At 40.2% G+C, this 17,434-nt stretch overlaps 1 protein-coding gene across 2 annotated transcripts in view; it reads left to right on the top strand.

Moving 5' to 3' along the window:
• LOC105463445 (protein arginine methyltransferase 9) overlaps nucleotides 1–17,434 on the top strand; it is a 51,498-nt gene that overhangs the window by 28,128 nt on the left and 5,936 nt on the right. For both annotated transcript variants that reach the window (XM_011710523.2, XM_024787249.2), the window contains 5 exons: nucleotides 514–706; nucleotides 3,029–3,212; nucleotides 6,203–6,917; nucleotides 14,365–14,518; nucleotides 17,272–17,394. In XM_011710523.2, coding sequence (XP_011708825.2) covers nucleotides 514–706; nucleotides 3,029–3,212; nucleotides 6,203–6,917; nucleotides 14,365–14,518; nucleotides 17,272–17,394 — 1,369 coding nt within the window. The remainder of the gene's footprint in view (nucleotides 1–513; nucleotides 707–3,028; nucleotides 3,213–6,202; nucleotides 6,918–14,364; nucleotides 14,519–17,271; nucleotides 17,395–17,434) is intronic.

The following is a 17,434-nucleotide window of genomic DNA, read 5'->3' on the forward strand; positions in this document are numbered from 1 at the left end:
ACTTGTTTTTTTCTATTCCGTCAGATGTGTAGTATGCATTGTGATTTTAACTCCATTTCCAGGGTGGCTGTTGAAGCCGAGCACCTTTTCATGTGCTCATTGGCCATTTGGATATGTTCTTTCGTGAAGTGTCTGAGTCTTTTGCCCATTTTTGTTTTTTATTAATATGCAGGAATTTTAAAATATATTTTGGATATGAGCCCTTTACTGAATAATAGTTATTACAAATATCTTCTCTCAGTGGCTTGCCTTTTACTTTCTTACAGGGTGTTTTTTTTTTTTTTTTAAATGAGCAGACATTCTTAATATTATTATAGACCTATTTATAGTTGTTTTCCTTTATAGTTAGTGGTTGTATGTGTGTGTGTGTATGTAGTTATGCTTAAGAAATCTTTGCTCATGCGGTTTTATTTCATTTTTGTGTTTATTTTTTCTGGACTCAATATTGGATATGTTACTTGATTCTAAAAAAAATCCATCTTCCTCCCCGTCCCCTATTTTGTGTCTCTCCAGAGTGGGTATTAAGGACATTGCTGGTATCCATTTGCCAACAAATGTGAAATTTCAGAGTCCAGCTTACTCTTCTGTAGATGCTGAAGAAACAGTTGAACCTTATACAACTGAGAAGATGAGTCGAGTTCCTGGAGGATATTTGGCTTTGACAGAGTGCTTTGAAATTATGACAGTAGACTTCAACAACCTTCAGGTGAAAAAAAATTCAGTTACTATTTTCAAGCATTAAATTTCATGCATTGTTTAAAATAATATATAGGACAGACAGTCTTATTTTATGAGTTTGCATGAAGATTCCACTTATTGTATGTAAAGAAAATGATTAAAGGGTAATTAGAATTTCTTCCTGAAATTATTTGCTTGCTTGCTTTCCTTGCTTTCTTTTCTTTTCTTTTCTTTCTTTTTTTCTTTGACAGTGTCTTGCTGTCACCCAGGCTAGAGTGCCACTGTGCCTAGCCCACTTATTTAAATACAAAGAAAACCCCCCCTAAGATTGTTGGGAATGTATAGGGTGCCAGGTGCTTTCACTTGTGTTATTAGGCAGCTCTTATGACATACTGCCATACAATTATAATTATCCTTGTGTTACGCAGATGAGGAAATTGTTGCTTACATTAAATAATTCCCACCCAAATTATTCAGCATGTGAATACAGGGGCAGGAATTCTAACCTAGGTCTTTCTGACTTTTCTCTGTATCATGCTGCCATTTCAAATTAACAAAATGAACAATAATCCAAATCTCTAGGTTGTATGTATATTACGGTGACTAGCCTTCATGGTTTGCCCAGGACTGAAGAGGGTTCCAAGACTTGAGACTTTCTGTTTTGAAACCAAGATAGTCCTAGGAAAAGCAAGAGAAGCTGATCACCCTAGTGTGTATGTGTGTGTGTTGGTGAATGGTGTGAGGATGTTCTGTATAAAGAAAGTGCCCAGCTGGGCACAGTGGCTCACGCCTGTAATCCCAGCACTTTGGAAAGCTGAGGCGGGTGGATTACCTGAGGTCAGAAATTCAGGACCAGCCTAGCCAACATGGTGAAACCCTGTCTCCACTAAAAAAATACAAAAAAATTAGCTGGGTGTGGTGGCGGGTGCCTGTAAACCCAGCTATGCGGGAGGCTGAGACAGGAAAATTGCTTGAACCTGGGAGGCGGAGATTGCGTGAGCCAAGATCGCGCCATTGCACTCCAGTCTGAGCAACAAGAGCGAAACTCTGTCTCAAAAAAAAAAAAAAAAAAAGGGGGTGCCGAAAGAAATTGGAAAGGTTACATAGAATTCTCTGAAGGTCTTTAATAAGTAAGGTTCAATGTTCAAGGACATAAATGTTATAAGTGAAACCTGTTTGGAGATAGAATACTTGGGGGGGGGTAATTTTAGCCTAAGATTTTTTTTTTTTTTTTTTTTGAGACAGAGTTTCGCTCTTATTGCCTAGGCTGGAATGCGATGGTGTGATCTTGGCTCACTGCAGCCTCCACTTTTCGGGTTCAAGTGATTCTCCTGCCTGAGCCTCCCGAGTAGATGGGATTACAGGTACCCACCACCATGAACGGCTAATTTTTGTATTTTTAGTAGAGACAGGGTCTCACCATGTTGGTCAGGCTGGTCTCGAACTCTTGACCTCAATGATCCACCCACCTCGGCCTCCCAAAGTGCTGGGATTACAGGCATGAGCCACCATGCCCAGCTAGCCTAAGATTTTTATAACTTAATAGAAGCTTTCCTTTATTATTTGTTACCACCTTGTTCTTGAGGTGATCTGGAACTAATTTAACAATTTGGCCTTGCTTACTGAGGCTGAGCTTTCTGAGCTTCAAGAGCATTCCTTACCTGTTATGACTTTCAGTAGCAAGTAACACGTCTGTAGCTGCCAGTTATCCTTTTATTATTTTAAGGCTTTTTAAAATTTTAATTTTTCTTAGCCACACACACAAATCTTATTAAGGTTTTAGTTTCAAAAGTCATGCATGTCTGTTTAATACTTTCAAGCAATACAGGATAGAAAGGAAAAAGTCCTAGTATTTTTCTTCCTCTTTAAAATCTCAACCCTTCTTTCCCCAGGTCACTAGTTAGAAGTGCGTCTTTCCAGACCTACTTTTCTGTACATACACACACACACACTCCCTCTCTCTCTCTCTCTCTCTCTCACACATTCTTTCTCTCTCCCTACTCCCTCTCTCTCCCTACCCCCTTCCATCCCCCTCTATTTTCTAAACAAAACAATCTCCACTGCTTTGTTACTTAACCTTTTTCATTCAGCAATATATTATGGACTTCTCTCCATATCAGCAATATATATCTGCTTCATTCTTTTTAATAATAGCTACATGGTATTCCAATAAAATAGGTCAGAGCTTCCCAACCATTGTGCCTTAACATGGTTATAGGTGTGCCAGTGTACTGAATCCCTCAGGGAGCTGGGCAGGACTAAGAACTCCAGAGATGGAAAATGGTAAGACATTGAGGCATGTATATATGAAATACATAAAACCCTTTCATTCCTTTTACATTTTTCTCAGGAATTAAAAAGTCTTGCAACTAAAAAGCCTGATAAGATTGGTATTCCTGTTATTAAAGAAGGCATACTAGATGCTATTATGGTTTGGTTTGTGCTCCAGCTTGATGATGAACATAGTTTATCCACAAGTCCTAGTGAGGAAACATGTTGGGAACAGGCTGTCTACCCCGTACAGGACCTTACAGGTAGGTCTTGTCAATTTTTTTTTTTTTTAAACCTTTTGCTTTAATCTTCTAAGTATTCGAGTCAGTGGCAAAAAAAAAAAAAAAAAAAAATCCTTTCGATACGAAGTTTTCAGTCAAGGGAGGTTGGTTAAATCTTTCAGAACTCCATTTTTTTTTTTTTTTTTCCAAAAGAAATTTGAAATAGGTAATATTTGTGGTTAAGAGAGACAAACACAACTCTGTTGCATAGCACTTGGAAAACCTATAATTATTTCTTCAGCTCTGATTTTTCTAGTTATCAGTAGATGAAAGAAGTCCTGCTCCATTATTTCATGGGAAGTATTGGAAAAGTACTGCTTTTAGTGCAGGAGTTCTTATTCCTTAGAGAAGCTGATGACGTCTGTGGAGCCCTGGGTCATAAAAATGTACACATTCATACAAGCACAAAGTTTTTCAGTTTTAGAGAGTTCATGGATCTGTGAACTTCCCTAGGGAAGTTCTGTATTAAAGATTTTTTTTTGGTATGGAAATTTTTTTTACAGTGATTCGATGGGTTTAATGTAAGTTTAAAGTAGTTGAATTATATAGAAAAACAACCCTTTTTAGGCTGGGTATGGTGGCTGACACCTGTAACCCTAGTACTTTGGGAGGCCCAGGTGGGAGGATTGCTTGAGGCCAGGAGTTTAAACCAGCCTGGGCAACATAGCGAGACCTCACTTCTTTTTTTCTTTTTCTGAGATGGAGTCTCACTCTGTCACCCAGGCTGGAGTGCAGTGGCGCAATCTCAGTTCACTGCAACCTCTGCCTCCTGGGTTCAAGCGATTCTCCTGCCTCAGCCTCTTGAGTAGCTGGGACTACAGGTGCATGCCACCACACCCAGCTAATTTTTTTGTATTTTTAGTAGAGATAGGGTTTTGCTGTGTTAGCCAGGATGGTCTTGATCTCCTGACCTCTTGATCTGCCCACTTCGGCCTCCCAAAGTGCTGGGATTACAGGTGTGAGCCACTGTGCCCGGCTGCAAGACTTCGCTTCTACAAAATGAAAAAAATTAACTGGGGATGGTGGCAAGTGCTTGTAGTTCCAGCTACTTGGGGCATTGAGGAAGAAGGCTCCTTTGAGTCCAGGAGGTTGAGGCTGCAGTGAGCCAAGATTGTAACACTGCACTCCAGCCTGGGCAACAGAGGGAGATCCTGACACACACACAGACACACACACACACACACACACACACACACAGAGAGAGAGAGAGAGAGAGAGAGAGAGAGAGAGAAACTCTACCCTTCTTAAACTGGAAGTTAATACATCTATTTCTGTTTAGTTTCTTAATCAAGGGATCTAATTTGGCAAGGTCATAAAAGCCTGGAATCAGTATATTTTTGTGGCTAGTATGTTGTTTTTGGAGTCAGTTAGGTAGATTTGGATTCCGTTCTTGGCTCTGCTACTTACTGAATCCCTCCTGGCCATCCTTGCCACTTGTTTCTCAGAGCTTATGTTGTATATATAAAAATGGGATGATACCATTTATCTTGCAGCACTGTTTTAGGGATTCTTAGAGATGGTAGGTATAAATGCCTACCACAGTGACTGGCACTCAGTGAATGATATTTTTTACTTGTGTTTAACTCTCTTTTACCTGTAGTAACTTAGACAGATGTCTTTTGTTTTTTAATCCTTCTTAGAGACAGGACATTTCTATGTTTAAGCATAAGAATAGCAATTTATGGCTGGGCTCAGTGGCTCATACCTGTAATCCCAGCACTTTGGGATCCTCCTGCCGAGGTAGGAGGATTGCTGAAGTTCAGGAGTTTGAGAACAGTCTGGTCTCTTCTAAAAATTTTTTAAAATTCAGGTATGGTGGTGAGCGCCTGTAGTTCCAGCTACTCTGGAGGCTGAGGTGGGAGGATAGCTTGAGCCCTAAGATTGAGGCCACAGTGATCATACCACTACACTCCAGCCTAGGCCACAAAGCAAGACACTGTCTCCAAAAAACCCAAAAAAGTGTAACAACTTGTATTTTCAACTGGTTCCAGGGCTAATGAGAAGGAATTGCGATTATACATTTATACATTTACATTTTAAAATTTTACCACATGTAGGCCAGGCGCAGTGGCTCATGCCTGTAATCCCAACACATTGGAAGGCTGAGGCGAGAGGATCACTTGAGCCCAGGAGTTCAAGACCAGCCTGGGTAAAATAGCAAGACCTCATCTCTATTTAAAAAAAAAAAAAATAGCTGGGCCTGGTGGCATGCATCTGTAGTTGTAGCTACTTGGGAGGCTGAGGCAGGAGGATCGCTTGAGCCCAGGAGTTGGAGGCTGCAGGGGGCCTTGTTACACCACTGCATCCCAGCCTGGGTGACAGAGTGAGACCTTGTCTCAAAAGACAAAACAAAACAAACGGAAGTTTTCCCACATATGAAAGGAGTATGATATGGTCTTTATTGTAGGACTCGGTTCTTCTTTATACTTTGAAGTTCCTAGACATGCAAGAATGCTTACAGTTAACAAATATAACTGATACAATTCTGTTGAATGTTACCTTGTTCTTTTGGAAATTTCTCTTAGAGAAAAGAATGTCCCTTTAAGCTAAAGTGAGGTTTGATATTTATCCCTGAATTTTATCTTTGTTGTTATTAGCCTTCATTACCAAAGATGATAGAGTCTGCTGCAGTACTCCACCAACACCCCAATTTGGGGATATGGAGAGACCTAGTGATGGCAGTAAAAACATTATCACACTGATAGTCTCAGGGTCAATAATGGAGCTCTCGAATGTCTCCATTATGCTACTGGTTGACTGAATCTTCAAATTTCAGTTTTTCCCTAAGTAAATCTGGTAGGGTTTTCCTGTTCTCTTTTTTTTTTTTTTTGTATATTAAATGAGTATTTGTAATCCTTTCTATAGTGATTTAAAGAATGGGGGGTTAGATGGAGGATGGAGATGTTTATGTGATCCTCTGGCTTATAAGCACTCCATATATTTTGTTTTTTCTTTCTTACTGTTTAATGAAGACTACTGGATAAAGCCTGGAGACCATGTGATGATGGAAGTGTCTTGTCAAGACTGTTACTTAAGAATCCAGAGTATTAGTGTCTTGGATTTGGAATGTGAAATGGATGTTGCAAGAAGTTTTACCCAGAATAAAGACTTGTTGTCATTAGGAAATGAGGCTGAACTTTGTAGTGCCCTTGCTAACCTTCAGACCAGTAAACCAGATGCTGTAGAGCAGACATGTGTATTGGAATCTACAGAAATTGCTTTGCTTAACAACATCCCATATCATGAAGGCTTTAAAATGGCAATGAGCAAAGTTTTGTCTTCACTGACTCCAGAGAAACTGTATCAGACCATGGATACTCACTGTCAGAATGAGATGAACTCTGGAACTGGACAGAGTAATACTGTACAGAACATCCCTGAACCTTTCTACGTGTTAGATGTGTCTGAAGGCTTCTCTATTCTGCCTCTTATTGCTGGCACACTTGGGCAGGTTAAACCATACAGTTCTGTGGAGAAAGACCAGCATCGTATTGCTCTGGACCTCATATCTGAAGCCAATCACTTTCCTAAAGAAACACTTGAGTTTTGGCTGAGACATGTGGAGGATGAATCTGCTATGTTACAAAGGCCAAAATCAGACAAGTTATGGAGCATAATTATATTGGATGTCATTGAGCCATCTGGGCTCATTCAGCAGGAAATAATGGAAAAAGCTGCAATATCCAGGTAAAACACAACATAATAACTTTTGGGTTTTTTTTTTTTTTTTGAGCTCAGATTTTATGTAAATTCCTTAAGTTCTTTAATGGCATAACTGTAAAAATAAGTCAAGATCATTGTATGCTCCTTAAGCATTACTTTTCAGGACATGTGACTTCATTTGATGCTAAAATCGTCCCAGGTTTGGCCAGTGGGAGGTCCTTTAAACTAGTTCCTGTGTCTTTTTGACACGTTCCCATAATTCTTTGAGCATGTTCTTACTTTGGTGCAACCAGATGTTTTATTTTCATCTTGAATTTTTCTCAACCCCAACCTTAGGATTAGTCTTTCTCCAAGGGACTCTGGTTCCTTTTGGTTCCTTTTAGTGGAGAACTATATTTTGAAACCAAGATATATATATCTTCAAGTGTGGTGATATTAATAGTTGTGGGCTTTTCATATATGGCTTTTATTATGTTGAGGTAGTTTCCTTCTATTCCTAGTTTGTTTAACGCTTTTGTCATGAAAGTGTGATTTTTGTCAAATGCTTTTTCTGTATCCATTGAGATGATCATGTGGTCTTCATTCTGTTAACTGTGATGTATTGTAATTGGGCTCCTGTCTTGGCTTCCTAGAGTGTTGGGATTATGGGTGTGAGCCACTGTGCCTGATCTGCAGTTGTTTTTAAATGATCATTCTTGCTGGAAGCGGTGGCTCATGCCTGTAATCCCAGCACTTTGGGAGGCCGAGGCGGACTGAACAGGTGAGGTCTGCAGTTTGAGACCAGCCTGAGCAACATGGAGAAACCCCGTTTCTACTAAAAATTAAAAAATAAAAGGAGCCAGGCGTGGTGGCGCATGCCTGTAATCCCAGCTACTTGGGAGGCTAAGGCAGGAGAATCACTTGAACCCGGGAGGGGGAGGTTGCTGTTAGCTAAGATCGCGCCATTGCACTCCAGCTCTGGGCAACAAGAGCGAAACTCCATCTCAAAAAAAAAAAAAAAAAAAGTTCATTCTTAAGTTCTATTCACTCATGCTAGTTTAAAATACAGGGGAAAGCTTGAAGGCTTGGTAAACTCTTTCGTTTTTTGTTTTTTTAAAAACCATGGCTATGGTTTGAATGTCTCCTCCAAAGCTCATGTGTTGGAAAGTTAATTCTCATTGCAACAGTGTTGAGAGGTGTGATATTTAAGTGGGGATGAGGTCAGGGGGGCTCTGCCCTCATAAGTGGATTAATGCCATTATCATGGATGGGAGTGGGGGTTTTTATACAGGATGAGGTCAGCCCTCTTTCCCATTCTCTCTCTCCCTCTCCTCTCTCTATCTCTCTGCCCTCTGCCATGAACAGTCAGCCAAATAAGTTGCTGTTCTTTATAAATTACCCAGTCTGTTGTATTTTGTTAGACTTTTGAGTTACAACATTATTTTTTTCATTGCTGAAGGCATGGATGGTTCTGAAGTATCATTTAGCTTTGCAAAAGATTTCTGAGGAGTCTAGCAGTTGCAGTAATGTAAGTAACAACAAAACACTCAATGTTAGTAAAGATAAGCAGAGTTTCAAAGCAATGGTCATTTTATCTGAACATAGCTAACATCTGACACTATCTTTTAGCCCCCAACCTAAGGGTAGGGAGGGGGTCTTAGTCACCATTCATCTCATTCACATATAGAAGTTGAGTTGCAAGGATAATAACAGAGAAAAAAAAATTGCAAGCATAGATAACGGAGAACTAAACTGATTATCACTTAGTTGATAGTGTCAGATCCCACAGGTTGAGGACTCAGTTCCACAGACTGCCCCCTACTTCATATGCCAGTTACAAGTAGTAGGTTGTCACTAGTACTTCTCACAGGCTGTAAATTGGAAGTTCCTGAGACCACTTCTTCGAGTTCCGTTAATTTTCTAGAGTGGTTCGCAGAACTCAGGGAAACACTTTACTTATGTTTGCCCATTTCATTTATTATGAAGGATGTTACAAAGGATACAGATGAAGAGCCAGATGAAGAGATGCATAGAGCAAGCATGTGGGAAGTGGCACGGGGCTTCCATGCCCTCTCTGGGCACCCTCTAGGAACCTCCATGTGTTCAGCTACCTGGAAGCTGTCTGAACCTTGTCTTTCTGGGTTTTTATGGAAGCTTTGTTATGTAGGCATGACTGATTACATCACCGGCTATTAGTGATCAACTCAACCTTCAGTGTGTCTCCTCTCTCCGGAGGCTAGTGGGTTGGATGGAAAGTCCCAATCCTCTAATCTTGCCATGGTCTTTTAGCCCCCAACCTAGGGCTGGGTAGGGGCCCTGAGTCATCATTTATCTCATTAGCATACAGAAGACACCATTCTGTAGGTTCCAAGGGTGTTAGGAGTTCTGTGGCAGGAAACAGGATGAAGACCAGATATATATGTATCTTATTATAATCACAATATCATATTTGCCCTATGTATACTTTATATACGGCTATTCCTGAGTTGTATCCTTTGTAATAAATCCGTAAATATAAGTAAAGTGTTTTTCTGAGTTCTGTGAGCCATTCTGGCAAATTAGTGAACTCAAAGAGGACATTGTGGGAACCCTTGATTGTTACAGCCTGATGGGTTCTTCTTGCCCACTGCCCAGAAAAGCCAGTACAGTGAGAACAGCAGAAGTTGCAGTAGGGAAAGTTTAGGTGGGCTCATGCCTGTAATCCCAGCACTTGGGGAGGCCGAGGTGGGTGGATCACTTGAAGTCAAGAGTTTGAGACCAGCCTGGCCAACATGGTAAAACCCCGTCTCTACTAAAAATACAAAAATTAGCTGGGAATGGTGATGTGTGCCTGTAATCCCAGCTGCTCAGGAGGCTGAGGCAGGAGAATCGCCTGAATTTGGGAGGCAGAGGTTGCAGTGAGCCAAGATTGCAGCACTGCACTCCAGCCTGGGCAACAGTGTGAGACTCCGTCTCAAAAAAAAAAAAAAAAAGAAAAAAAGAAAAGTGTGTAATTATCACAAGGCAGCCAAGTGGAGGAATGGGAGATGTTTTTCAAATCCACCTCCCTGAGAACTCAGAGGCTAGTTTTAAAGAATAATTTGGTGAACTGGTGGCTAGGGAATGGATACTGCTGACTGGTTTGGGATGAAATCATAGGGATGTCAAAAACAGTCTTCCTGTGCTGAGTGAAGTTTCTGGGTGGGAGTCATAGGAGCAGTTGAGTCTGAAAAATATCTCAAAGACCAATCTTAGGTTTTACAATACTGATGTTATCTATAGGAGCAATTGGGGCAGTTACACATCTTGTGACCTCTGGCTCCATGATTCCTGAGCAGTAGGGCATTATAGAAAAGCAAGCTAGGGTACAATGACTGGGTATCATTTAACTGTGCCTACATTTTAGCAGAATTCAGGCTCCTCCCATAATCCTAACCTTGTGGCCTTTCCTTAGTTCTACAGTGGCTGTTTTGGTCCCTGAACAAGGAGAGGGTTCATTTCAGGAAGGGACTATTATCATCCTTGCTTTAAAGTTAAACTATAAACTAAAATTCCTCCCACAGTTAGCTTACCCTATGCCTGAGACAGTCAGTTTGTGAGGTTAGAAGCAGAATGGAGTGAGCTATGTTAGATTTCTTTTACTGCCATAATTTTTGCAAAGGTGGTTTCAGTTTTATACATGGCCAAAAGTACTGAAAGTCCAGGACCTACAGTTGGCATCAGAACTGGGGGCAGTCATGTGGGATGGAGCCCTTATAGCACTTGATGCTAACTCCAGGTAATGTCAGTATTGATTTCAGTTGTAGTACACTCAAAAGGTGTCTGAGAATTTTTTGGGGTGGGAACCTCCTCCCTGCCCCCCCGCCACCACCACTTGGTGTCAGAAGTTTTATTTTTTTTAGACAGGCTGTCACTCTGTCGCCTAGGCTGGAGTGCACTGCCATGATCATGGCTCACTGCAGCCTTGACTTCCTGGGCTCAACCTACGTTTTATAAATAGAAATGTTCCAAAGACTACTTCAGTGACTCACATGATATCGTTCCCAACTCTCTTTCTCCCATAGATTTCATGACTATAAGGTTAGCTTTTATTAACCTGTGTGCTTTTTTAACTTGCTAATTTCATAGAATGGTACCCTCTTGTGGCTATTTGAGGAGTGAAGGGTTGTTAGTCAAGCAACATAAAGTTCTGTGGCTAGTCTCTCCTTTCAGAGACCTTTGTGATCCTGAAGAAAATTAGATCTGATTTTCACTTAAATGCATCACAATTAGCAGATAACGTCAGTTGTTAGATAATTTTAATAACATGAGTTTTCAGAATTAAACTTGATCCTTTTGAGGAAAAAAGATTTTTCCAGTGATTTGGGAAGACATAAAATTGTAGCCAGTTTGGTAAAGGCATAGATTGGAATTTGGTTAAGAGCTGTGCAATTTTATTATGAGGTGTGAAATTTCACTAACTGTGGAGATTGAATTTCTACCAGACTACCTAATATGCCAAAAAGTTGATAGGAAAGGAATAGCAACAATGGGTAAAGCACTGGGGGCAGGGTGGAGTCCATTCTTAGGCTAATTTATGAATATAGGATTTATTACAACTCTAAAGGATCATGTCGTTATATTTAGTGGGTGAAGAGAGATTATCCTGGTGCAGAATCATGACTTATCTTTATCAATCTGGTGCCATTACACTTGGAGTCATCTCTTAACTTTGCTTGCTGAATCTTTGCTCCTCACATTATGGCTGGGGATATGGCTTCCTGTTAGCTTGTCTTTAGGAGAGAGTGAGCTGTTACAAGAGCAGACTGTTTCCTTATTAACTTTTCCTCAAATGTATTATTTTGAAAATTTTCAAACTTAGGAAAAATTGCAAGAATAATAACAGAGAACACTAGATTATTGTTTACTTTACTGAACCATTTGGTAGTTGATTGTTGGCATCATAAACTTCATCTTTTCTTTAGTATTTAGCATGTGTTTCCTAAGAACAAATGTTTTTCCTACATATCACAATAAAATTATCACTCAGGATATTTCACATTGATAAAACACTATTATTAATATATAGTGCATATTAAAATTTCCCATTACCCCAGTAATATTCTTCATTGCTTTTCTTCCCAGTCTAGTTCTAATCAAGAGTCTTACATTGCATTTAGTTGCCACGTCTTGTCATCATAATTTAATTGTCCTTGCTTTAGATATCTTTAAGTGGTTATGGAATTGAGATAATCAGTTTAGTAAGAGACCAGAGAACTAATTGAAATCTAATTCAAGAGCAGTAGTGCCAAAGTAGTTTTGAGGAATGGGATGTTTTATAGCTTAGCTTGTCTAGGTTTTAATGATCTATTTAGGGAGACTGCATAGTATATAATTTTGGAAATGTTTATGAATTACTTTTTAAGATATGAACAAATGTGTTGGTGAAATGTTTAGTTCTATATTTTTATAAGTGGATTCTTACTCTAAATATTTAATTTAGGAGTAAAAAGGTACTGCGAAATGTACATACGATAATATAAAGTTCACCTGCCTAGTATGCTGTTCTAGAAATTCAAGTAGGAACAAGCTTGGAATATTCAGTAAAAATGTAGATTTGACATTTGATTGTAAATGTGGAAAATGAAAATAATTACTTGGTTTAAAGTATCCTCCACCTCTGTTTCATTGGATGTCAGTAGGTGGCCCACCCACATAGCACATAGCTCGGGTGTGAGGAAACAAGACTACATAGGTAGGTGTGGAAGCTGCCTTGGCTTAAGAGCCCTTCGCTTCATATAGCAACTCTTCTCCCATGGGCACAGCTTCCACGGCCTAGCAATATGAACACCTGGTTACACTCTCAGGGAAGCCCACATGTGGTATGGGTTCCCGTCAGGCATTTATCCTTTGTTCATAGTTCTCTCCGTCCAGATACAGTCTATCTATTAAGAGATTTTTTTTTTTTAACCATAAGCAGTGTTGCTGATAAACACAGCTGACATTTTATTCTTATAAGATTTTCAGAGAAAGAGAAGGTAAACCCAAGGTCAACTGTAGGAAGAAAAAGGATTTTGTTAACACTTGACTCTCTCTCCTCGAGTATTAGAGTATTTGGACTTTTTTTTTTTTTTAATTTTGCATTTGGAGTGTTTAACCTTTTATTTTGAAATAATTTCAAGCCTTTGGAGAAGTTAATAATACAAAGAACTTACCATACACCTTACACTCAGATTCACAAACTATTAATATTTTGCCACATCTGCTAAATTGTTCGGGAAAAAACATTTCAGGCTCTTTCCCTGAACCATAGATACAATGTGTCTTTACTCCTAATACCTTGGAATGCATAGGACATTCACTTATATAATCACTGTACAATTATTAAAATCAGGACATTTACAGGGACACAATACTGTTATCTAAGCTACAAACTTTATCCAGGTTTCACCAGTTGTCACAATAATGTCCTTTGTAGCTTTTCTGTTCCTGGTCTGGAATCCAATCCAGGATCATATATTCCATTTAGTTTTCATGTCTTTTTAGTGGTGCAGTCACTGCTTACTGCAGTGTGGACCTCCTGGGCTCAAGCAATCCTCCCACCTCAGCCTCTTGAGTAGCTGGGACTACAGGTGTGCACCACCACACCTGGCTAGTTTATTTGTAGAGATGGGGTCTTGCTATGTTGCCCAGGCAGGTCTTGAAGTCCTGGGCTCAAGCAATTCTCTCACCTTGGCCTCCCACAGTGTTGGGATTATAGGCATCTCGGCCACCGTGCCCAGACTGTCCCATTATTTTTGATGTTAATACAATCACATGGTTTAAGTTGTATCTACACATTTCTCCATTCAGTAAGTCACTATTTCCCCCTTTGTGATAAGTCATTTGTGGGGGTGATACTTTGAGACTGTAAAAGGATATTTTCCTAATCAAACTTTGACCTACTAGTTTTAGCATCCATTGATGACTCCTGAATCTAAAGACGTATGTTCATTTAAATAGCTAACTGGTCATTTTTCTCTTTCATTGATCAGTACTTTGACTTGAGAAATTATTTCTAGTGGTTTACTATTCTGAAATACCAGCCATGAATAATTGAAAATCCATTAGACTCTGTGTAATCTGTAGCTCTTTACTGATTTATCATGATTCTTAGTTACTGATGTTTATACAATTGGGGGGATTACAAAGGGTTTCTTTTGTTTTATGTATTTTTGAGACAAAGTCTCACTCTGTCACCCAGGGTGTAATGCAGTGGCGGGATGTATTTCACTGCAACTGCTACCTCTTGGATTCAAGCAGTCCTCCTACCTCAACCTCCCAAGTAGCTGAGACTATAGGTGCATGTCACCACGCTTGGCTAGTTTTTATATTTTTTATAGAGATGAGGTTTTGCCATGTTGCCTAGGCTGGTCTTGAACTCTTGGGCTCAAGTGATCCACCCACCTTGGCCTCCCAAAGGGCTGGGATTACAGGCGTGAGCCACTGTGGCCCAGCTGCAAAAGCTTTTTAAAATATGTACTTTTTTCCTTAGGTGTTTACTACAATCTGGAGGCAAGATCTTTCCTCAATATGTGCTGATGTTTGGGTTGCTTGTGGAATCACAGACACTCCTAGAGGAGAATGCTGTTCAAGGAACAGAACGTACTCTTGGATTAAATATAGCACCTTTTATTAATCAGTTTCAGGTAAGTGTCTAGAGGAGAAGTTCAACCAGGATGCTGTTGAACAGTCTACCTTTGCGCTCTCTTTAGTCACTGTTTAATCTAGCTAAACACAGTGACTAAAGTTTAGCTGGATTAAACACAGTGACTAAGAGCACTTAGATTCTTACCTATAGTAAGTTCGTACAACAAAGGAACTTATTATAGGTAAAAATCAACCTAGACATTACAGTAACCAAGGAATTTTGTCGTGACTGCTGATAAAAGTTTATAGGTATTTGGCCAGGTGTGGTGGCTCATGCCTGTAATCCCAGCACTTTGGGGAGGCTGAGGCAGGTGGATCACCTGAGGTAAGGAGTTCAAGACCAGCCTGGCCAACATGGTGAAATCCCGCCTCTACTAAAAATACAAAAAAAATTAGCCAGGTATGGTGGTGCGTGCCTGCAATCCCAGCTACTCTGGAGACGAAGGCAGGAGAATCGCTTGAACTCAGGAGGCAGGAGTTGCAGTGAGCCAAGATCGTGCCACTGCACTGCAGTCTGGATGACAGAGCGAGACAGCATCTCAAAAAAAAATAAGTTTATAGATACTCCTCTAAATCACTGTCATAAATGGAAGAAGGGTCCTAGGTTTTAATCTTAAGAAAAAGAGTGGTCTTTGTCCAAAAGAGATTTATGTTCTAAACTTGAACCCTTACATTGAGACCTCAGGCTGGCAGCTGATAAGTATCAGCAGCTAATGCTCAGATTCTAGGAAATCAGACTGCAGAGAGCAGGAATGCAGGAGCCTAGGAAAACAGAGCTCAAGCAAAAGGGGGTTAGCCTCTGTTTAGGAAATAAGGAGTCAAGATTTAGAAATGGGCTGGGCATGGTGGCTCACATCTGTAGTCCTGGCACTTTGAGAGGCAAAGGTGGGGCAGATTGCTTGAGCTCACAAGTTCGAGATGAGCCTGGGCAACATGGGGAAACCCTGTCTCTACAAAAAATACAAAAATTATCTGGGCTTGGTGGTGCATGCCTGTAGTCCCAGCTACTTGGGAGGCTGAGGTAGAAGAATTGCTTGAGCCTGGGAGGTGGAGGTTGCGGTGAGCTGAAATCACAACACTGCACTCCGGCCTGGGTGATAGAGTAACAAATGTTTACTGAATGTCTACTACATGTACATTTAGATTTGGAGAATAGGGCTATAAAAAAAGGTAGAATTTTTGGTAAGTTGGATGTGGGCTATGAAAGAGGACTCCATTTTTTTTTAGGTGAAAGCACCTGGAAGAATGGTTCCCATTTACTGATAATGGGGAAAATAGGATCAGGCTTTGTATGTTGCTGTGGTCACTGAGCAATTGGGTAAGAATTCAGAGAAAGCTCTGGGCTGAAGATTTAAATTTGGCAGTTAGCCTGTAGCTGGTATTTAAGGCCATAAGACTGGATGAAATAACATGGGGGCATGTTGATAAAGAGGGCTGGGAACTGAACTCTAGAGAACTCATAAAGTTATGAGCTTGGTTTGGTTGGTTATATAGAAGGAACTGGCAAAGATGACAGGGGGGCCGGGCATGGTAGCTCATGCCTATAATCCTAGCACTTGGGGAGGCCAAGGAGGGCAGATTGCTTGAGTCCAGGAATTCGAGACAGCCTGGGCAACATGGCAAAAACCCATCTCTACAAAAAATACAAATATTAGCCAAGTGTGGTGGTAGGCACCTGTAGTCCTAGCTACATGGGAGGATCACTTGAACCCAGGAGGCGGAGGTTGCAGTGAGCTGTGATCACACCACTGCACTCCAGCCTGGGGAACAGAGTAAGACCCTGTCTCAAAAAAAAAAAAAAAAAAAAGACAGGAGTGGACCAGTTAGTGTGAGAAACAAAAGGGGGGGCCGACTATGAGGTATGGGTTCAGCAGTGTGGGGATTAGGAGGCAGGTGATAAGAGGTGACATGAGAATCTAAGGCTTCTTCTGGTTTGATGTAAAAATAGGAGCCTAACAAGGAGTATTAGAAATGGTGTGGGGTTACTGTTAGAGTTTTTATGGGGAAGTCTGGATGGTTTCAAGGATGCCCAGGGAGAGGCGAATGTATCTGTGTCCTGTTTCGCCTTCTACCAGGAAAATGACAGTTACCTTTGTTTCAAATGAGGATGAAGCTAAAAATTATTAGTATTAAATAGTAGCATTCAATTGCTACTAAACTTGATAGACCACTTAATAGTGATTCTCAACTTTGTACATTAGAAACATCTGGGGATCCTATCGCCAGATGGTTTGGGGTGTGGCCTGAACAGCTGGGCCTTTAAAAAGCTCCCCAAGTGATTTTAGTTTGCAGCCAAGATTGAGAACCACTGCCTTCTAGAAATAAACTTATTTTCCAAATGAAATCAATTATTATTTGATTGAATCTGGCATCATATCTGAAACAATTCAATTAGTGTTGTACCATTATTTCATAAACAAATCCTTGGGTTAAAAATTTTCAGAGCTGTTTAGCTTAAAAAATTTAATCTGCTCCCATCCAAATGAAAGATCTACAGGTAATGGAAACCATAGCAAATTATCTAACCTGCCTAAACCTTGGTTTGTTCATTCTTTTTGTACTGGAACAATGAAAGTTCTAATGAAAGCCAGCCTTAGCTTGATGTGGGAATATAAAGGAGGTAATGTAAAAAGTATTCTATCATATTGAGTCAAGTACAAAGCAAGCCCTGACCACAAAAGAAATATGTAAAAGTGAAAAACTTGAGCCCTGACCACAAAAAGTGAAAGTGAAAAATTTATACTTTCTCTAGGTACCTATACGTGTATTTTTGGATCTATCCTCATTGCCCTGTATACCTTTAAGCAAGCCAGTGGAACTCTTAAGACTAGATTTAATGACTCCATATTTGAACACCTCTAAAAGAGAAGTAAAGGTAAGGACAACATGCAAAATGATTTCGTTTGTTATTGTTT

The sequence above is a fragment of the Macaca nemestrina genome, chromosome 3 (assembly GCF_043159975.1).
Source record: "Macaca nemestrina isolate mMacNem1 chromosome 3, mMacNem.hap1, whole genome shotgun sequence".
Lineage (NCBI taxonomy): Eukaryota > Metazoa > Chordata > Mammalia > Primates > Cercopithecidae > Macaca > Macaca nemestrina.